Raw genomic sequence first — 24,345 nt, forward strand, 5'->3', positions numbered from 1 at the left:
TAAGAACTTAACAGTTTTACCATTCCAACCTATTTCAATCCGCTATTAGTCCGCATTTTTGAGTCGAGAAATTTCCAGCTCAGAAAGATCCTCGACCTGCTCCGGAATCGAACCCGATATCACAACCGTGTGGGAGATGGTGCTGGGAATTTTAACATCTTAATCCGAAGAGTCCCAGCACTAGTGGGAGAGCTAGCCGACCGACATCGCTAACCATAGAATCACGGGGACCACAAGTTATTCCCTGAAACAAATACCAAATCAAAAAAAGTGCCGTTTTAGAAAAAAAAAGAGTGAGAACAAGATAAAACAAACAAATCTTTTTATACTTGCACTTGGTTGTAATTTTAAGCTTGATAAAACCCCTGAATCAGGTTACCTTATAAATAAAACCTTTGCTTTAATCAGGTAAACTTCCGACTTTTCCCGATGTGTTTTATCCTGCTACCACATTTTACGCTATACTTAATTCATCACTGGGACCAGAGACATTTGATCCACTGTGATATTGCCCAGGTATTTCCTGTACTCCGCACCTCAAGTTATTGGCAGTTTCACTGTTAAAGTAAGTGACATGCTTAATATCTATATCCGTGCTTATGGGTGAGTTTTACCCTTCCGTTGCTAGCTTACTGCTCTACTATATCTAGCCTTCTTCCGTTCTACAAGGAAATTGCAGACTTCATCTATCGTTTCTTTTTGGCCAAGTGTTTTTTATAACAGGACTAATTTCCTCTTAATATGTCAAGAGGAATGAGTCTTTTTTTCTTCAACTATAGGGAATGAGTCTTATTAAAATTTTTAGTTTTTATAATTATACATCATACTTACTGAAAAAAAAAATTATAGCTTTGATGAAACTACTGTTTCTGGTATTATTGATGAGTAATATCAAAAACTAACAAAATAAATAAACATAGATTTTTTTTAAAACAGGATTCGTTCAAGCTTCAGGTTTCCCTTTTTCAATTTTTATTTATCTCATTTGTCTCATAAAATAATCAATTTTATGTTTGCATTGCGTTCTATCCTCAATGCTATCTTTTGCTTTGTCAATCCATAGTGAAATTAATTTACTAACTTAATATCCTTTGAATCCAGCAACGATCGCGAAACTCCACGACTAACCAACCAATCAGTTGTTAAAAGAGTATACCACTACTCGCTCTAATACATCACACGGCTATCACCTCAAGTCTGCCTGGTAGCATCGTAAAATGGAAAATAATAAACCTCTGGAAAACCACTCTAGATCCTAAGCTTCTGTCTCTCTATCTACTCCATTTACTTTGCTTTCCTCTCATAAGATCCTGCTAGATTTCATCGCGCTGTTACGAATATTTTACTTCTTCACCCCTTCCACAAGAAAAAGAATAACCTGGATAATCATCGCTGACTCTCTCTCTCTCTCTCTCTCTCTCTCTCTCTCTCTCTCTCTCGTTTCAATGCAGACGCAAAGGGAACTAGAGGAGAATGCAGCAGCAGCAGCATGTTTCTCTACTAGGGAAGCAATGTTTTTAAAAGCAACATATTCAAATGTTCTGCTCTCAGTACATTTTTGACCGCGCTGCGATGCAGATCTCACTGGAAAACAAAATCCAGTCCCAACGGTGTCAGTGATCAGTGGACAGTTATACAAGTCAGTTCTACTGCTTCTGCTAGCTAAAGGGTAGTTCCAGCAATTAATGTGATTTTATTACTTCAATAGTTATTGATTTTACATATCACGCTGCTTGTGTTACACTGGTAGTATGTGAAAGATAAAGTGCACTGTGACAGTGGAAAAGAAGTTTTACCCTAGAAAGTTTTGTGAATGTTTGGGAGAATGTTAAGCCTCATAGTATCTTGTTGAATTGCGGTCCTTCTGCTTAAGAACGGAGAGGTGCCTATAAGTTATTGCTCGGTGCTTATCAGTGACCTCCTGATACGCTGCGTTCAAGAGAGCATGTGTTTGTTTTGGCGCCAGCTGAACGATTCTCCGAGGTAACCGGCGAAAAACGTCACACTTCAGACTACCTACATTGTTTTATTATTGGAATACTGACTCAACTGGCTAGGGGTTAGCCCCTCACCCAGTTACAAACGTGCTGAATTCGTAGGAGGACCCCCGAAAGAGGAGTCTAGCATTTCAAATCAGTGAACCAAGAGAACAGCGTTGAATCCATTCTTTCAGGACATAAAGAAACAGAGAATTCTTATCAGTGAATTCTTGCTGGAAGTGTGAGTAAAGTTTATTCTGTTGCATAGAAAACAGTGCCCCCGAATCGTCTATAAAGGAAACGAAATGGCAACGTTACTGTATACGATCATTGGCATGACGGCCAGTGCATCACTGAACTGCGCCGTCCGACGGGAAATCTCCCCCTGTACGTGTTCGCCCCATGGCTTGTTTGCTAACACGATCGAGGTCAAGTGCGAACAGATGGACTCTTTCCATCAGGTGGTGGATGCCCTGCAGGATCGATTCACCCCGGATTACAATATTTGGTTGACAATTTCGCACTCACAACTGCTGGATCTAGCCACTCGAACGTTCTACGAGATGAATATGAGCATCAAGACGCTAAAGATGAACTATGATAACTTGAGGTGAGTGAAAGAGATGCTCTTGATGGAATTACTATACAAGGAGACACAATTTGGCCCAATGTTTAAGTTTTGACTAGGAACCAGTTAATTTTTTAATTACATAAAATTTCAATCTGTATTAATTTACACCGGGTGAAAAAGTTCAATCTATATTTATATCATTTCTATGAAAAAATCCCACTTTCGGAATAATTCTTGTGAAAAAAACTCTCAGACTACCTCTATATTATCACAGTACGCCTGAACCGTTGGCATTGCTGGAAATCCCTAGTAAAATTCCCACACTTTGTTTATACTGTTTGCCTTCGAATTTCAAAAACCAGGTAGAATTTACTGTTTTATTTTTTTCTCATTGCATTTCTTCGGAGCTATGATAACTAGGTTAGGATTTTCAACTCCATTTCGTCTAACCGTTTTTAACAAACATAGAATATTTAATGTGGAAAAATTTAAAAAAATATATGCTCATGATGAATAATAAAAAGTTAAAACACAAAATATTTTGTAACCTACAGGCGTGTAAAAGAATTACAATTCTTCGCAAATAATCACCGACGCAATCAGCACGTACCTACTCAAACTGCAACACGCACAGGATCAATCATTGTACAGGCGGGGATACCAAACTTCTCGAGCGCCACTCGCTAGCGCACACTTTGCAGCATGTAATTTATAAATAACGTCAAAATTTAATTAATTGCTGATCCGCAGCTTATCAGCGCGTAAGCAGCCATGCATAAACAGCACACCGTCAAATATAAGCGCATGGCGCTACGAGAAGCTGAGAGGCGAAAGTCTCGGTATCTCCTGTAAAGCCGCTTCGTACTCAAACAAACGACGAATGATCACTGTTGAAACTGCTGTATGTGCGAGTCGGTTCTACATGATTGTTTTCGTACCCAGTAAGTAAACAAATCGTAAAAGGAATGTTTATTCAGCCGCAAACCGTTGATAAAGGATGAGGCACCGCAAAAATACCGGAGCCCCGACATCGTTACAACACAGAGATAAACAAGTCGTGAAGGGAAACTCGAGTTTAAAAAGTTTGCGGTTCGTCGAGTAGCTACGGGCGTAAAAGTAATTTTGAAGAGGATTTCCCCTTTGCAGTGCTGATGCACCAATCGCCTCCACAATTCTAGTTTGCTTTGTTTTCTTCAAGCAATATACCATTCCTACCTGTTTTTGTTGGTAATATTTCTAGTTTATTGTTTGTTATAAGAAACTCATCCTAAGTATGACGTGGAAGCAAGTAAGAAATTTTGCCAAGTAACGAACCAACCGCTCTTTAGAATTTGTTGATATTATTGACAGTTTCATAACGACGTAGGCTATTTTTATGCAGTAGAATAATCACAGCCTGTGCTTTCACTTGAAAATCTTGTGCAACTACTTTAATGGTAAAATCAGATATATGAATAATACTTTTCGGATCACAAAATGATGAAAAAGGTTTATCTTTAACGTACCATTTTGATAAAAAAAAAACGAATAGTCTCAAATTTCGAACACATGAGAATAAAAATCGAATTATTATAGCTAATGTAATAAAAAATATGATTATATACCTTTTTCTTCCTTGGAATGTCTTATACCCAGTGATGCATAGGCCTTTACTGTAGGTCCACTTCCAGGGAATCAGCAGGCGTTGAAAAAAGTGACAGATAGTATTTAGATGGTTTGGCTATCTATCTCATAGCGATTACGTTGAAGTGTTCGGAATTTGAATATTTTTCGTTGATTTTTTTAGTGCAAGGAGTTACATATGATGCTTGAGTGTTCAAAATTTGATGCAGTACGGTACAGTCCATCCACAATTACCGGTTAGCTACAATTATGGGTCACGAAAATACGTCTATTCTCACGAAACTGAACAATTTTCATTAGCCATGGTATTTTTTTTTAACTCAGCTGTAACCTTCATTATACGATTGAAATACTTTAAATTTGCAAATGGCCCAAAAAATAATAATCCTACTCGGTGCATTAAACCCCATAATTGTAATAATGTTACATTGTGCAGTGCACAAATGTGGGTCAATCCATATTTTGGCTATTTTTATTACTTTTGCATAATAATGCATCAAGACTGCATAAAATAGCTTATCACCAAGCTTTTACAAGGGGGAGCTGCGTAGCCGCAAGATTACAGAGCCAGCTTTGTCAAGCGGATGGTCGTGGGCTCGAATCTTAGCAGAATCAGGCCATTCGATGTCAAAAAGGACTTAAGTTAAGCATGGGCTTATTATCAGGCTCCCTCAAATAAGTCCCTCTTATCAATAATATTTGGGGAATTATATTTGGTGATATTTGGTAGCAGGTAGGGTAGAATCACTTAACACACAAGCACCGATAAAATAATAGCACACACCCGGGTATATCTCACAATAGATCAACGATTCTGGTCGCAGTGAGGAAGTCCATACAGGAAAAAAAAACTTTTACAACAATACAAAAGACTTTTGTGATGTATTTTGACGATGACCAAATGATTTTGAATGCCAAAAGTGACCCATAATTGTGTCTTTTGCTCTGTAAGTAATATTTTTCTACTCAACCGATTTACACACATTAGCTGCAGTGAAACTAAATGTTGATCGAGAATACACATCAGAACCAGGGTTTGCAATATTCCCGGGAATTAATTTTCCGGGAAACGGGAATGAAAAAAATCATTTCCCGGGCATTCCCGGGGAACCGGGAAAAAAATAGCAAAAAGGGATTTAAAATAAATTTTATTCATTAAAGGTAACAAATAAATAATCGTTTACAATTTAATTAGCAATACGCATGTAAAACGAATTGAAAAAAAAAAAACAAAGTATATATTAGTTCATAACTTTGCGATCGTTTTTTGTTGCAAATATTTGCAGAAGAATAGGTTTCAGGATTTTCATGTCGTCAAACAATCACTTTAGATCCGCTAACAATTTTACGTTAACCAAGATAATGTAATTTCTTCTGTAAAACTTTCCTTAAGTCCGTTGAATCAACGCTGGTGTTTGAATTCTGGAATAGATCTTGCTACATTTTATTAAAAACTGCAGTGTCCAATTCCGCGCGCGAGGCTCAAGCTTTTGTAGTCTTTTTCTATTATTTTTTTAAAGCCACAACAACATAAAAGAAAAAAACCCATCATCATCATATAAATCTACAAAAGTCAAATTTCATATAAACATATAAATAAAATTTCACAACACAATCAGATCCGTTCGTATAAAACTTCGTCATTTACAAGCTTTAATCAAACAATCAATATATGAATAGAAACCAAAACAAATTGTTCATCTAAAATAAATCCGTTTGTTAAAACTTCGTCATTTAAAATCCGTTTGTTCAAACTTCATCAGGTAAACTCTATATCATTTTGAAAAATGTAGTGTCGTTCAATACAATCGAAACTTTTACGTGTGAAATACATTGTCTCTTGAACTCCGCAAGTGTCGGTGCACGTTTAACATGTCTTGGTATCGAATTGAAAAAAATTATACCTTTATAAACAATGAATTTTGTGAAGCCTTTGTTAGAAAGAAAGGTGTTCTTACTTCATCCGCGTTTCTAGTGTTATATCTATGAAAATCTCTTCCTCTTTCAATTCGATCACTCAAATATTGAGGCAGCAAACCAAAATTATTCTAAAATTGAACACCATAGACAAATAAACAATTCGTTGCTTCACCGATAGCCATTGCAGCGCCCAACATTGAAACAGAGGAAGTTAATCTATCACAATTTAAAATCAAACGCATTATTCTATTCTGCAAACGCTGTAACCTCAATAGTTGTGTGCTATTGGCCAAGTACGAAAAAGTAGGGCTTAAATTCAAATGTATAGAGATGATTGACTTGTATAGCTGTATTTTACTACTAATCGTTAATTTGTTTTTCGGCAATTTCCTTGATAGCATTGTCAATGTAAGCGTTGAACTGTAGGTTATCATCAATAATCACGCCAAGATATTTAATCTCCCGAACGTGACCAATTGCCTCATCATCTATAATAACAGAGTCATCGTCATTTATAACGGTGCGCGAGAATATCATGAATTTATCAATATTCAATTTCAATTGCTTATACTCCAACCATCAACTCCTCAGCTGGTCTCGAGGTACGATGCTGGCCTAACAAGCCAGTCGTCGTAAGTTCGAGTCTCGACTCGGGAGAGACTGTTAGTGTCAGTAGGATCGTAGCGCTAGCCCCGCAATTGTCCTGTACACTTAACGGTTGGCTGCGAAGTCTGTGTATAGTAAACAGAAGGTCAAGTTCCGAATCGGAATGTAGCACCAAGGCTTTGCTTCCTTGCTTGCTATACTCCAACCATCTGCTTAGAAAACGTAAATCTTCGTTCAAGTGTGAAATGGCTTCTGCTACGTTATTAGCTGCAATGAATAACACGGTGTCATCGGCAAAAAGATTAATATCACAAAAACGTAAAACTCGTCGCATGTCATTCATATACATAACGGATAACGGGCCTACATCCTATATATATATATATTCCAGAAAAAATAAATAAATAAAATACATAATAAACAAAAGGGGCCCTAATACACTTCCCTGTGGAACTCCAAGATCATTCTCCACAGAACTAGAAACAGAATCATTAAAAACAGTCCGTTGAGTTCTATCAGACAAATAGCTTTCCAACCATCTGAATGCAGTACTCGAAACTTCAAAGCGCTTGATTGTGTTCAACAATGAGGGCCTAAAAATTGTCTCAAAAGCGCGTTTCAGATCCAAAGAAACAGCAAATATTGTGTCTTCATTTTCTGAGTTATCTTTTCATTTTGCTAGTACTAAGTTTATTGCGGTTTCACACGAGTGGCCTTCCCGGTATCCTGATTGTTCCGAAATTAGCAACGAGTTGCTATTTAAATAGTCTAGAAGCTGGCCTTTAACAACTAGTTCTAATATATTTTCTAATGTGTGTAATATGTTGATGGGACGAAACTCTTCGGCTTTAATCGTTCCAGCAACCTTTTGAATCAAACAACCAACGATTCTTTCCACACCAAAGGCAGGTGCCCAGTTTACAACGATTCATTAATGAGGTCCAGCAAAGTGTGACCAATGACATTGAAGCAATCCTGAATAACTCTACCATTTACATTATCTACTCCAGTCGTTTTACCTAGAGAAAACAATTTTTTCTAAGTTCATCTAGTGTGATTGGGTGAAAACAATCAAATGTACAACTATTGTTAATCGGCTGTTTTATTTCGTCGGGTTCCTCGACCAATTAAAGTAAAAAAATGTACTGAGTGATGACACTTTTTTGATTACATCCGGGAGCGTCCCTCTATGACAGTGTTAATATTGGCAAAATTAAGACACCCGACAGATAAAATATATTGCGACAATAACGTGCCGAGCAGTCCTTCTTCTTCCCACAGCCTTTTTTTAACAGCCCTCACACGACATCCATCAAAGGCAAATGAAAAAAAGAGAAGGAAAATGTTTACTGTGGATGCGGGCTGTTACCGGAACGCGCTGTTTGTGTAGTGCGTACACGAACGTCTGTAAAAAAAACAGCTTCTTTTTTCTACATTCGCAATCCCGAAGACATCCTCCAAATAATGCCGAATCGAAACACGGAGTATATTTTTCGTTTCCTTTTGTGATGCTCTGTTGCCAATCTAATATCACGAAAAAACAGCAACAGGGAAGAAATCCCTTAGCAGACAGAAAAAAAGCTGTACCATTGGCATGCCTGGAACAAAGCAACTTCCAACAGGCACATAGTGCTATAAATTTCCCCGTTCAAGGTCAGTCCGGAACGAAAGAAGAGCGGTTTTGACATCCCCTATCTCACTGATTGTCAGCCACAGCAGAATATTTACTCATGAATGGTTGGTGTGAATTGGTGTGTGAAATGAACTTCACTTCCTACGTGGAGGTAGTAAAATACGAATTGCCCTGCCAGTCGTTGCCATCCAGGGTGAGTTAGGTCTCGTATTCCATCACCACCACCACGTCGCGATTCGCCGGGAAAATCGTCATTCAGCCATTGCGGCTGCATCATTACCTGCAGCTTTGAGACCAGTGGACGGGACTGCCGCTTTCTGAGATTACGTACATGTTCGTCAGCTACTTTTTCACTGTTTGCCCGTTTTCACTGACCTCCCAGATCAAGCGCACGCAGCGATGTAGCAACTTTTCTCTCGGTCTCCCTCTTCAGCCTCCTTTGGAGCTTCTTGTCGCTCTGGATCGTCGGCCATCCCAAACCGGGCTTTCTTTCGATGATTGATGTTGTTCAATAGTGCCAAGATGTAATAGATGCCGGAACGGGCGTATCAGGCGTTCACAAAGTGCCGCACGATGTCCGTTTCCGACGCGGCGGAGTACCGTTCTTTGAACGCGCACACTTCTGAACCTAGTAGCTTTACTGTTGTCGCCAGATCGGTTGAAGTTCGACTGATAAAGCTGTCAATTTTTTTCTACTGACTCATGGGCTATTATCATTGATGCTGCACGGGTAATTTCGTCAGTGCGCGTGAAGGTAAACCCAAGAAAAATCGGCAATTTTTGTCCATTTTTTATTAATGCAAACGATACTTTTACCCCACTGTCGAATCTAGCGAAATATCGTATTAGGAAAATCGGCTGAAACATGGCTGGTGACAGGTGAGTCACGAGCCTTCAAGCAGTCGACTCAGTTGAGCTACACAACTAACATTCATTCGACTCGACTACTGGTATACTAGAATTGGTCAGTCGCGTTAAGTAGCTCGAATGACTTCTTTGACGAAAACGAAAAAAAACCGTTTTCATTTCATGTCACAAAATTGAATCCTACCAATAGCGCTGTTGGTATACAACTATAAATGAGAAATAAAAATACCCACTTAATTCTAACATCATTTGTACCTGCGAATGAGAACATTAACTAACACTAACAAAATAGTTGTCTGTTGAAATATATATATATATATATATATATATATATATATATATATATATATATATATATATATATATATATATATATATATATATATATATATATATATATATATATATATATATATATATATATATATATATATATATATATATATATATATAGGTATATGATAATTATTACGGAACGGATACAATTTCTCAGTCGATAGCATACGTTACAATTCGGAACAGATAATTCAAGACTAACAAGATAGCAAGATAGGTATAGGTACCACTATAAGCACATTCACATCCGATTAAACTATTGTTAACAGGGTAATCGATAATTTTAGCAGAATATTTCTCAACGTTCACCATATCCTGGCCATGAACACTCGAGGTTAATCTACTTTCACCCGTCTAGTGCCCCGTGAAAGCATTAAGCAGGGACCGAAGGAAACTAAGTTAGCTCACTTGCCTGGCAATTGGCTGCTACGTGGGAGTATTTAAATTTGATCCTTCCTGCTGATTGAACACGCTTTGCTGCAGTTGTAACCTTTTCTGCTCATATATAGTTCTATTGCATTGAGATTCAACTTGTACAATGAGCTGAGAATGTCAAAGACAAACGCAAACGGTTAAGTTAAGGAAGAAAGACTGCTTGACACCTTTTTTTATTCGGTCACTTTCACGTAAAATATGTTACTCAGTGCGGTTTCGACTTTCGAGCAGTGATGGACGTCTTTTATAATAATAACGAATGCAATGATCGTTTCCAACCGATAGAGCAAATCGTAATTCGTTGAATAACTGAGCTAGTAATGCAAAGTTACTCAAAATATTTTTGTAAAATTAACAGAAAATATGAAGATAAATCTTCATAACAACCTTAAAACCAATGAATAAATATAAGCAGAAAGAAGTGATTTAAATGAGGGAAATAATGAATTTAAATAAGAGTTTTGCTAAGTTGAATATTTCAAAAAATAAGCGAGTTTTTTTTTCATTTCTTCACATTTGTACTAAGAATATAGAACTTTAACCTTTCAACGGACCGAGAAAAAAAATCCACCGTATTTTATTGTTTATTTCTGATCATTTCTTCTAGTTTGTATAAATTCTGATCTCAACCTCAAACACAATTATAACAACGGTAAAAGCAGATTTGACAGTTTTTCGAACCCTGATACACAAAACGATACTACAACTGGTGAATGTTCCATCATTGCAGGGGTTCGATAATTCTTGTATATTTTCTCTAACTTTTTTTTTCAAATTGCTGAGAATGTTTTACAACAAGTTAAAATATTAACTTTGATTCATGCACAGTTTAAGAGTTAAAATTTTTTAAATCATGCTGTCTGGATGAATCGGGATGAATTTTTTCAAGGAAAAATGCCGACTCACTTTTCTTTTTGTTAAATTGATTTTCATTAAGAGCATAACATAACGTATTTGATCGCCCACGATTGATCATAATCAGCTGAAATTGCACAAAAATTTGTCCAAACAATGCATAGGGAGTAGCAAATCATTCTTAGCGTGCAATTGCTGGTGATTTTTTATGGCGATTTTGTTTTTGCGATGCAGCTATCGAGTGTAGTTCGGATAACCAGCACAACTATAAATGCTATCAAATGTCATACAAACTAGTGGAGTGTGGTGTCCAACACACGACCGCATGGTTGGTGAAGAACTACGTAAATTTATAATTACACAGTGCAACAATTTATTTTGCCTTGGCTTCTGTGTATGATTTTCTCATGTATTTTGACACAAAAACAAATTCCCACGAGTTTGAACACATTTCACCTTAAGGGGCAACATTGACGCCATTTTGAATTTTTAAGAAATCGGAAATTTTCGATGTTTTTTAGGCGCCATTTTGTTTTAAAGCCAAATATCAAAATTCTAGAAGTTTGTCCACATATTAGAATTTTCTTACCCATCTTTGAAAAAACAGATCTTAAATATTATAGAAACTGAGCTCAAAACGGTGATTCGACGAAAACGGTTTTGGTATGGTTTTAGTATATTTCACAAAGCGAAATGATAGCGAGAACACTAAAGTCGATTTTTACGCGGGGGATATGTGCCGCTTGAAAAAACCGCGTAAATTCCGGAATCCGCGTAAAAAAACCGCGTAAATTCCAGAATCCACGTAAAAAAACCGCGTAAATTTCGGAATCCGCGTGAAAAAACCGCATAAATTCCGGAATCCGCGTAAAAAAACCAGCGTCAATTCTGCATTCCGAGTGAAGGGAAAGCGAAATCCGCGCAAAAAAAACCGGAGTCCGCGTAAAAAAAGCCGCGAAAAAAAACCCGCGTAAAAAGCGACCTTAGTGTATTTATGAGCATTAATCCCAAGTAACACACAAAACAAGTTAGAAAATAAGTAACAACGAAAGTAGTCATATAAGTGTACTACAAGCGCAATTGAAAACTTGTGTTATTATATTGTGTTTGAAGTTGTTTTTCATCAGTAATACAACCGCATTTCGAAATCAAGCTCGTTTTTTCTGGTTTTGGAGATGTTTTCAATAACATGAGTTCAAGAAAGACAATCACTATCACTTGGTCTTTTCGTAAGACATTACGAAAAGACCAAGTGATAGTGATTGTCATTCTGTCGCAAGTGATAGTGATTGTTGTTCTGTTGTCTGTTAGACAGGCATTATCTAACAACGTTTTCTAGTTTTGTTAGATTTTATATTCAGATAACGTTGAAACTATGCGAAAACAATTTCAATAGTCAAGCGAAAGAAACAACTCTTTTTGAATGGTTGAATATTATTTTTTGTCATCATTTTATAATCAATTAAAACTGCCACTGAAAAAAGAAATTGCCGATCTAGTTGCACTGCGCAGACACAACACATTTGCGTATGCGCTGGTTAACAGTTGTCAAAGCAACAGATTTGCGCATTGCCGTATTAGTACTCGAGATGTATTTTGCCACTTTATTATATCAAGTTGGCTTGTTTCATGCAGTTATCGGTACTTGTTCTACTAGCCTTCATGTTTTGCGCTTTTCTGGTGATTTTGATGTCATGGAATAGCTAACGTCAACTATTGTATACAAACGTGTGTTACTTGGGATGGTAATGCGCTAATATCTAAAAGTGGTAGTTAATATCTATCTTATATTGAGTGAAAAAGTCTAAGAAATCAATTGGTAGGTGTCTGATCCACGTAAAATGTCAGCGACATGTCAATTTTGCCCCAATTCCCCATACAATACTAAAATAGGTTTATCTTGACGTTAGATCAACTTATTTGAAATCTGTTCAATGTAATATCAAGTGTGTAAACGGTTGTTAAAGATACAATAACTTTCTGTCTTTACATGATCCTCCCCCTTTTGCGGGGATGGGGTTGCATTTTTGGCCAGGACCGGTCAAAACATAAAAATCTCATAAAAATCGAAGACTCGATGATTCAGCTATGAGACAGAATCATCGCGTCTTCGATAAAGTTGAATGCGACCCTCTCTCTACAAAAGCGGGAGAATCACGTATAGACAAATTCTTATTGTAAATTGGAGTGTCTCTTACATTCTTGATATTACATTGAACAGATTTCGAATAAGTTGATCTAACGTCAAGATTAAACTATTTTGGTATTGTAGGGGAATTGGGGCAAAATTGACATGCTGCTGACATTTTACGTTAATCAGACGCCTAAGAAAATGCTAATATGTGGACAAACTCTTAAAATTTTGATATTCGGCTTTAAAACAAAATGGCGTCCAAAAAACATCGAAAATTTCTGATTTCTCGAAAATTCAAAATGGCGCCACTGTTGCCTCTTATGGTGAAATGTGTTCAAACTCGGGGAAATTTGTTTTTGCGTCAAAATACATGAAAAAATTATAAGTAGAAGCCAAGGCAGAAGAAAAAGTAAATTTTTGTTGCACTGTGCTATCAAACTCTTCAGTTATGTAGTTGGTGCTCCTGATAAAGACGAATATTTACCTATTTTCGAACTAGTGAATAACTTGATTTCGTAGAGTTCAAGTCAAAACTCATACAACGACCGTACGCCGAACGCGAATAATTACCAAATATACGGGAAATGATCATTGAATGTTGATGCTCTTGTATTGAAGTAGTCATACTGGGCACAATCAAAACAAACTCAATACTTTGACAATTGCACTGTCCTTATTCGTAGGAAAATAGCTAAAACTAAACTTCTCTAACAACACTTAATTGCCAGCTCTCTAATTTTATATTCATTGGTCAATAAACTCTATCCATGGAAAAAATGAAAACTAAAATCTTCATGAAGATAATAATTTATGAAAATTATGTGGCAGACTTATCAGAAACATTCATACGGTGTTTGATTTAAAAAGACAAAGATTGTGACAATCAGCAACCTCTTAACAGAAGGTTACTTCATACGAGTAATTTTTTAACCTCATTTGAAAATGCGTGTTGTTTCTGTGGCTTCCTGTTTTAAATATTTTTTCTGCTCCATATCTTGGAACTTTCAAGAAGCGTTCTAGGAAAATATATTATCTTGTCATATTGAAAATATCATCGATGTGACGTAATAGATGATTTTATTTTAACCTACCAAAAAAGTCTTAAGGCTTGGTGTACCTGAAAAAAAAACAGTCCATAGCATATTTCAAGTATAACAACTTTTAATCTTACTCTACTGTATAACAACTATAACAACTTTTAATCTTACTCTGCTGTAAATCCGAACAAACAAAACAGCTGTTTGGAAACAATTATTTTCAGCACAGATGAAAAAGAATTTTCGAAAACAGTGCTCCGTTATCTCGACCAGCACTGAGGCAGTATGTAGCGTAAAATCAACCAGATGAACTGAGTTCAGCTTTCAATTGTTTCGTATTATCAAGTTCAACGCAGGAGTTTTTTACAGCCAATAACAGTAATGATTATTAATTCAAGCTGTGATTTATGTTACTAGTTATTGCGATAATTGTAGATGCTTAATAGGCTCGTAAGAAGCGTGAAGCATTGCAATGTGTTGATTGCATTGATTTTTATTATAAGGAATAGAGTATAAGCAACTAAATTTTTTGTTCGATTGAGATAAATAAAAAACAAAAACTTGCCCACATTCGGTTCAAAATCTATTTAAACGAAAACTTTCAATCTTTGCGCCGACTGAGCAACTTGCACTCAGAACGGTTCACTACAGCTGTATGGGTCAAAAGACACGAAAATCCACTGAGCTGAACTACAATTACACCGAAGATTAAGACTAATGACTACCTTATCCCGAAATAGCTTTATTTTGCGAAATAAAATTTAATTACGGAACTTGCACGCAAGCATAACATTTAAATGATAATCAAACGATTCCGTGCAATCAAACTGAGGAGACTGACGTCGCACCGAGTAACACAGCATTGCAACGTAGCATATATACGGATTGTCCACGACCGGCTGGGAAAACATGAATGGGTGATAACGGCAATCGTCACTGGTGCCGATGCTGTTTACAGTCTCTGCTGCATTGGTTTTAAGTACACCGTGACGAGTGACGACAATCGTCGTGAGAACTGGTGTGATTCAGAAAAATGCAACGTTATCGCATTTCACGTGATTATTGGGTGCAGTTGTAGTAGATACTACACGGTTGACCTCAAAATTGTGGTGAACCAGAAGGATCTGCGTTGCTTCCACCATACGACGCGACTTTGTGAACTTGCATAATTTATGACACAGCATTAATTTGCGCACAACAATAACTTTTGATATTAACAATTGAACAACAACAAAAATTGGACCCAATAAAAATATCAAACGGACAAATGCACCGCAGAAGTGGCGCTTGTCTCCCGACACGTCAGTGGCGCTTAAATCCGTTTCCCATCCCCATAAGCATGTTACCGTTTTCCTTTCTTTCGTCCACACTTTCTGGCCATGTACATACAGGACAGACAACATCGTTTATCTTCATCATAATCAACATTGGGAGCAGCATCCGACTGCTGGCGCATGCTGTGTTCCAAGCGTACAGGGCAAATCCAAAACTAAGCCCAGTAGCAGGCGCACAAATCTGATGCAAAAGAAGTATGACTTATTTCCCGGCCCATCTTGATGGCAATCGCATTAATCTTCGTACTAATAAAATAATAATAAATTCCTTTCAACATTCTTCCCACCCAGTTGAATCTGCGATTTTTAAAGATGCACTTTTTCTTCCATCGCGCCTCGTCGGTTGAATTTAATTACACATAGTTTTACAAATTAATTATTCTGCATCCCATGTTGTGTCTGTTGCATCTTTTCCAATGAGTTGGTTCTTTTTCCATCATATTGTGCATTTAAGTATATAAAAATGTGTTTATGTTCAGTATGCTTCGGCAAATACCTATGACTGCAGTATTGCAACTGTTGTACGGACGCTGGCGTCATATTTGCATGTAAAAGAAATGCATAGTTCGACACAGCTAATTCTCGAGAAATATTTAATTTAATTTACATTCTTCGCATACGCAAACATACTTTGTCCGTCAGGTTCGCGAGATGATTTCTTGTAAATGATTGTATTGTTGTTGGTTGGATATTGCTTGAAAAGTATTTGGTCATACTACTGCAACGAAGTATTGTAATGATTCTTACGACAGCAGAGCAAACAGATGCCTTCGTGGAAACCTTCGTGCTTTGCCTGTAACAAAGCGGAGACTATGATAGAGTTGTAGTGAAATGGACAGGTGAGGTGCGATATAATGGATAATTGCTTGCTGAGTAATAACGTTATTGAATTTGGCAATAATCAGTGCGTCTTGAACTGTCCTACAGATCAGACGTGTTTTCGGTTGCATGTGGACTGGTCTTTGACTGCCTATAGCTTCAAAGTTTGTGTTTTGTCAGTGTGTCTTTTAAAGACTACCTGAAAATTATTTCCCATCAATCTTTCTCATGACTACCTACTTTTGAATTTAACAGTTATGAGTAATGAAACTATACAAAATGTAAAATATTTAAAAAAGGAGAAAGTTCCACCTATTGTGGTAACTATTTCTTCTGAATTGAATATATTCAAAAAGGAACTTTCAACGTTTGTTTCTGACGTTAAAGTTACCTATCAAATTGGCCGTAGAGGTGAATGCCGCTTATTAGCCGACTCAATAAAGGGTCGTGATCGTCTTATTCAGTATTTAACTGACAAGATGTACAAATTTTTTACATATGACACCAAGAACGCCAAGCCGTTCAAAGTTGTCTTGAAAGGTCTCAAACCAACGATCAAACCGTTGATGAGATCAAACTTACTTTAACAGAATTACTTGGCATAGCCCCTACCCAAGTAATTCTAATGAAACAAAAATCACGAGGCGAAAGCAGTCAGCGAACTGGAATTTCCCTTGTAAACTATTTAATTCATTTTAACCGCAGTGAGGTTAATAACTTAAAATTTTTTGAAAAAGCACATGCTTTATATAACGTGCGTGTAAAATGGGAATTATACCGAAAGTTTGGCGGAGGTGAAAAGCATATCACCCAATGCCGTATTTGCTAACGTTATGGCCATGGTCCAAAGTTCTGTAACATGGACCAAAAATGCCTGATTTGTGAAGACTCTTCTCACAAAAAGGACACATGTCCTGTGTCGAATTTTTATCAATGCCCAGTCCGTTTAGCAATTGTTAAGGCAAGGCGAGGTAAACAAAATTCAATTTCCCAATTAAAACAAGCTTCAAAACAAAATTCTCCATGCGTACCAGTGACGCATAGTTTACTTACTCCTTTGCATACCCGTTTAACATATGCACAGTTTATTTATTTATTTATTTATTTCGTCAAACAAAAGTAGACTACATATGTTTAAAAACTAACTTACATGCTATATGCTATTTATACTAGTGGGAGCAAAAAAAAGAGTTTATACATAATTGAATAATAATTTCTTCACTTGACGGATTATTACAATGAATGTTTTCTATCGATTTAAATTGCGCGTTGAGTTGAAATATTGTTTTAATTTAGTTCTCGACATAGAAAAGTCAATTGCTTCACAGTGTTGGTTATACACTAACATCATTTGATTAATTGGCCCGTATTTAGCATAATTGTTTCGTTGATGATTTAAGGAAAACAAAGTCCGAGTTCGTAAATTTCTAGAAGGTACATAAAGATTGAGTTTTGATAATATTTCGGGTGAATCGACACGTTGAGATACGATATCGTTAACAAATGACATCATTGCGAATTCACGACGGGCTTTTAATGATTGGATGTCAATAAGTCTGCAGCGTTCGTCATATGATGGTAGGGGAAATGACGTCCATCGTAGATTACGAAGTGCATATAACAGGAATTTTTTTTGCACTGATTCTATTCTGTTTACATGTGTTGCAGAAAACGGAGACCATACAATGCTACAGTATTCTGACATAGGAATTATAAAGTGTTTTTATTGTGTATGGATCTTGGAAATTTTAGCAGAAACGTTTTATAAAACTGAGCATGTTACTAGCCTTATTAATAATTGTATTGTAGTGATCAGTGAATGTTAATTTTGAGTCGAGTATGACTCCTAGGTCCCTAACTCTTTCACTTTTCTCTACTACCTGATCTCCTAAGGAAATCATATTGCTTAGCATGTTTTTTTTTTCTGCCAAAAGCCATCGAACTACATTTTTTAACATTTAGCTGAAGAAGGCTTCTTTTACACCAAATGTAAAAATATTTTATCTCGTTACGAAAAATATTTACATCATCAGCGTTTTTAATTTCAATGAAAAGTTTAATATCGTCGGCATAAATAAGAATTTTTACATGTTTTAGAATAAAGGAAATGTCGTTTACAAATAATATAAATAGTAGAGGGCCCAAGTGAGAGCCTTGAGGAACTCCTGAGGTTACCTGAATAGGTTTTGATATTCTACCTTTAAATTTGACTGTTTGTTGACGATCCGTCAAATACGATTCAATCCATTTGAGTAATTGTGGATGAATTCCAATTTTTCGTAACTTGAAGAGAAGCAGGGGTATATCAATGCGATCGAAAGCTTTACTGAAGTCAGTATATAAGGTTTCAACATAATTACCTTTATCCATTGCGTTCAAAGAGAAGTTAATAAACTCGAGTAAGTTAGCTGTTGTTGAGCGCCCTTTGAAAAAACCGTGTTGCGTTACCCCAACGCATATTTTTATTCTATTTTTTATTTGGTGAAATAACTTTTTGTTTATTATTGCTTCAAAAAGCTTAGGTATACAGGAAAGAATGGCTATGCCTCGATAGTTGCTAATGTCGGTTTTTTTACCAGATTTGAACACAGGCACTAGATATGAGTTTTTCCAGAATTTCGGGAAGCAACCGGATTCCAGCGACATATTGAAAATCAAGAACAGCGGGGAAGTTAGCTCTTTAGCTAAATGTTTCATGAATGCTGGCGGAATTCCGTCTGGTCCCGGACCTTTAGACGCATCCAGAGCTTTTAAAGTATCTTCAATTTCGCGTGACATGTTCAATATTGAAATAGTTGGGAAACTCAGGAAAGTTGGTGAAGAATGTATAGTCACGATCAGATTCGGAGAAAGTTGTATAATTTTGTTGAAAAAAATCAGCAAATAGATCAGAGATGTATGCCGGGTTCTCTTCAACTTTGTCATGCAGTTGCATTTTTGAAGGAAAATTTTCAGATTTTAACTTTGATTTAACATATTTGAAAAAATTTTGATTTGATTTGATTTCAAGCTCAGTCTTTAATGTGAACTCTTCAAACGCGTTACTAATGGCATCGTTTAATTCGCCGCAAATGTTAAGATAAGTTGTTAAAGCATCACGATTTTTATGAGTTTTGTATTTTTTATGTGCTTTTTGTTTTTTGTTTTTTAAGTTTTTAATTTGTCTATTGTACCAGACTGGGTATTTGGAATTGCCATGACGTCTTATTCTTTTCAATGGTATTTCGCTAATAAATAAATCAGATAATATGTTATAAAAATTCTCTATAGCCGAATCGACGTTTCCGTCTTCAAACAATACATCTTGCCAGTTGATACTATTTAGTTTATGTTTTAATTCATCATAGTTTGCTGACTGAAAGTCAAAAACATCTTCGAATTCATATTCGTCAGGTCTTTTATTCACATGCACAAATAAAGAAAACTCTATTGCTGTATGATAAACTTCGTTCTTCCATAATGGTTGTAATGAATTCGTCACACAAAAGTAGTGAAGACTTGGACATGTTGGACATTAACAGATCTAGATAACAAGTTTGTCCATTTTTCACATGATTCATTTGATTAAGACCAAGACTAGAGGTTTTATCAAAAAGAAGTTGCAGCGTTTCATTTTCGCCAATAATAGGAAGTAAAATGCTATGGTTATCGATGTCCGGAATAAAATCAATGTTGCGTTGGTTGAAATCACCGTATATGTGGAGTTTTACTTCAGGTAACAGCTTAGATGCAATATTTTCAACAACATGAAGAAACTTTTCAAAGATTTCATTCCGCGCATTATTTGGAGGGAAATAGACAGAGACAAATACGTGTGTCTCTCCTGCTAGTTCTGCTTTCACCCAAACATGTTCGAACTCTTTAAACTGAATGGTGTCGATAAGCGCTGAATTAAAGTCTACTGACACCGCAATCAACACACCACCACCGGATTTCATTTCAGATAATTGATAGTTACGGTCATTTCTATAGACATTATATCGGCAACCGAAGACTTCTTCGCTGCGAACACCCTCATCCCAGCTGGTTTCGGTTGCTAAAATAACAGAAAATGAACAGGATAGTACATTTTTTTGAATTTCGTTAATTTTGTGAGCGCCTCGCATGCGATTAAAATTTTGGCAATATACAGAGATCTCGGTAGTGGTGGGGTGTTCGAGTGTAGAAGCTAAAGAATGAGAGTTATTATTAACAGAAGTGTTTACCAGAGCAGAGCAGGTCGCGTCATTTCCTACATCTCTAGGTTGAACAAAATTATCACCAGCAACGGTCCTCTGATGAGTGAGTCAATTGCGTTGAAGACACGAGTGCCTAGATGAGCACGCAATGCATTGTGAAGTAGGAAGGTGTGCAGGATCGCTGATCATCTGGGGTTAAAAAGTGAAAACTCGTCGTTACAAGTAGTTCGAACATTCTACCGCCTAATGTTGGTAGTTCGAAAATGACCGTTAATATGGGTAAGCAAAACACGCTGGAAAATAATTGTACACCTGTTACCCCAGCTAATATTACTACCGAAAATATTTTTTCTAATGTCAACTGCCTGGGGCCTATTACGGCAGGTAAACTTTCTTTTGTGCAACAGGCAATGTTCGATCTCATGAACGCCATGTTGCAGGCAAAATCAATGTTTTAAGCCATTCAAATAGGTACCAACTTTACAATTAAAATTGTTTCTAATTTAAAATTTAGCAATGATTTTAAATAAACTTTTGAATGAGCTTTTTAATTTTTTAACAGTAAATAATGTGCATATTGCAATTATTACTGAAACATTTTTGAAACCTAACATAAAATTAAAATATGATCCCAATTACGTGGTTCATAGATATGATAGGATTCAGGGTTCCGGCGGTGGAGTTGCAATTGTTATTCATCGCCGAATCAAACATCGTGCTCTTCCCCATCTTGAGACGAAAGTTATTGAAACTTTGGGAATTGAAGTTCAAACTGAACTTGGGATTTTATTTATTGCCGCAGCATATTTACCATTTCAATGCACACGCGAGCACATAAATTATTTTAAAGGTGATTTACAAAAACTCACCAGAAATCGTTCGAAATTTTTTATAATCGGCGATTTTAACGCTAAACATCGGTCATGGTCTCAAAGTAATTCCAATGGCAAAATATTATTCAATGATTGTTCTTCAGGATACTATTCTATTTTGTCTCCGAATAGTCCTACATGCTTTTCTTCTGTAAGAAACCCTTCAACAATTGATTTAGTGCTAACAGATCAAAGTCATGTATGTAGTGATTTGATCACACATGCTGGCTTTGATTCTGACCATCTTCCAATAACAGTTTTAAACCCTATGAGCTCTGTTTTTATTTATAACAAGGCTAATTGGGAAAGATACAAAACTCATATTGAGAGAAATTTCAATAATGAGCTTGATTTGCAAAACGAAGTGAATATTGATTCCGCTTTGGAAGCATTAAAATGTGCAATTGTTGATGCCATGAACTATTCTGTTCCAAAGTCTCAAGTGAAATTTGATTCACCAATAATTGACGAAAATCTTCAACTTCTAATTCGTTTGAAAAATGTCCGCAGACGTCAATATCAACGTTCTCGTGACCCTGTTTTTAAAACTATTTATAAAGATTTACAGAAAGAGATTAAACATAGATTTACTCTTCTGAGAAAACAAAATTTTGAGACTACAGTTGAAAAATTGAAACCATATTCAAAACCCTTTTGGAAGTTGTCGAAGATTCTTAAGAAACCTTTAAAGCCTATTCCAGTTTTAAAAGATGGTGAACGTTTTCTTGTATCCAATGAACAAAAGGCTCAAAGACTTGCTCAGCAGTTTGAGAGTGTTCATAACTCAAATTTGAATTTTGTGAGTCCAATTGAAAATGAAGTCACACGTCAATTTGATTTAATTTCTTCCCAGAATTTTTTACCTGCAGAAATAATTGAAACTAACTTGAATGAGATTAAATCAATTATTGAAAATTTCAAAAATATGAAAGCACCTGGTGACGATGGAATCTTTAATATACTAATCAAGCATCTCCCTGAGAGCACAATGGAATTTTTAGTGTAAATTTTTAATTGCTGCTTCAAAATTGCATATTTTCCCAAATTATGGAAAAATGCAAAAATTACTCCAATTTTAAAGCCGGATAAGAATCCAGCTGAAGTTTCAAGTTACCGACCAATCAGCTTGCTTCAATAAGTAAACTGTTTGAGAGAATTATTCTTAACCGAATGATGTCACACATCAACGAAAATTCAATTTTTGCAAATGAACAGTTTGGACTTCGCCATGGGCATTCCACAACTCAACAATTACTCAGAGTTACTAATATGATACGAGCTAACAAATCTGAAGGTTATCCCACTGGAGCTGCTCTTTTAGACATAACGTATGAGGAAAAAAATCCGAACAAACTTTCAATTCCAAATTAAAATTTTGCGCAACTTATTTTTCAATACTTGTTTGTTTATTCAAGTAATGTAACTCATTTGAGCAATTCTCGCTGAAACCGTCCCACTGGTGACATGAGGTCTTTCAAAAAGGATATTTTTATGTCTAAATGATTGAAAGTAGCGAAAAAATGAGAAATCCACTTTGGTTAGTTCATATCGATGGACCCCTCGGGCACAAATCGGTTAAACGGTTTTAACATAAACTGATTTTTGAGCAATTCTTGACCTTTTTATTGATTTATTTCTTTTGAATTTGTCATTGAACCCCCTGCAACCAACACATCGTTTTCAAAAAGAATGATAGAGCTTTCATTTGAAGTAGAAAAAAAATGGCCGCCATCTTGGATCTCGCCGCCATCTTGGATTTTATCAGAAAAACGTGTTTTTGAGCAAGTTTGCAATCACCGATTTTGAATTTGACATCACCATCGGAAAGCTGAGAAAAAATGCTTTGAGACACATTCAAAATATTAGGTGAGCATTCAGTTTACGTTGTCATTCTGGTCACTTTTCAAAATCGATCTTCAAACAGTACAACGCATGACGTGCGGCCAATATCAAATCAACGCAATATACTGAGCCTGTGGTGTGCGTATGATGTGGACAGTCAGTATTCCTAGTACACAGGTAGTAAGTGCACCCACGCACCGTAATTTTTGAATAGCCTTTAATCATTTGGCTGAATTTCGTTAGATAGTAAACGTACCCTTTTCGTCGATAAGAATTTGCTAGGGATCAAAAAAGTGATGATTCTACTCTTACTTCATTAACGCTGGCATACGCAGATCTTTTCCAGATTACTCGGGATATACTTGATTCATACTATACCTTGGTATACCATACCTAAGTTTGTTGATAGGGGCCATCCACATACCACAGCTTTCCAATGGTGATGTCAAAATTGAAATCGGTGGTTGCGAACTTGCTCAAAAACACGTTTGTCTGATGAAATCCAATATGGCAGCGAGATCCAAGATGGCGGCCAATTTTTTTCTACTTCAAATGAAAGCTCTATCATTCCTCTTGAGAACGATGTGTTGGTTGCAGTGGGTTCAATGACAAATTCAAGAGAAATAAATCAATAAAAAGGTCAAGAATTGCTCAAAAATCAAGTTTTGTAAAAACCGTTTAACCGATTTGTGCCCGAGGGGTCCATCAATATGAACTAACCAAAGTGGTTATCTCATATTTTCGCTACTTTCAATTATTTAGGCATAAAAATATCCTTTTTGAAAGACCTCATGTCACCAGTGGGGCGGTTTCAGCGAGAATTGCTCATTTACAAACCTCATGGGAAAAACTCAGCTCCACATCGCGCTGATTTTCTGATCCTCTGGGGTACTTGCTTTATAGATTCCTGAATTCCGGATGGTTCAAGTGTTTTGAGCTTCTTCTCGATTTTTATATCAAATAATCGACGTTTTCTACTCTGTAACCTTTATGGTAGACCATTCGCTTCAAATTTGCTCAGAAAGTTTCAATAGACTGCAGCTGTGGCACATTTTGAGGATTGTTCCCTTTCGGAATAAACCCGATATTGCCTTGCCGCAAATTCGCTAAACTTGCATTAGCATAAATTGACAATGCAAGGTCTGGCCAAAACACTACTTTGTAATTTTTATGGTATTTATATTTAAAGTTTTAAACCTATTTCATGCAGATACTTGTTCACCGTTTTTGAACCAATCGTTATTTATTGCCCAGCTCACGATATGATTACGCCCTTAATTTCGCTCGAACTTTGCACTCTTGCA

At 36.4% G+C, this 24,345-nt stretch overlaps 1 protein-coding gene across 1 annotated transcript in view; it reads left to right on the forward strand.

The window, feature by feature from the left end:
- Positions 1–1,546: 1,546 nt before the first annotated feature.
- LOC129720988 (insulin-like growth factor-binding protein complex acid labile subunit) overlaps positions 1,547–24,345 on the forward strand; it is a 50,696-nt gene continuing 27,897 nt past the window's right edge. The window contains exon 1 of the mRNA XM_055672991.1: positions 1,547–2,589. Coding sequence (XP_055528966.1) covers positions 2,285–2,589 — 305 coding nt within the window. The 5' untranslated portion in view covers positions 1,547–2,284. The remainder of the gene's footprint in view (positions 2,590–24,345) is intronic.

The sequence above is a fragment of the Wyeomyia smithii genome, chromosome 2 (assembly GCF_029784165.1).
Source record: "Wyeomyia smithii strain HCP4-BCI-WySm-NY-G18 chromosome 2, ASM2978416v1, whole genome shotgun sequence".
Taxonomy (NCBI): domain Eukaryota; kingdom Metazoa; phylum Arthropoda; class Insecta; order Diptera; family Culicidae; genus Wyeomyia; species Wyeomyia smithii.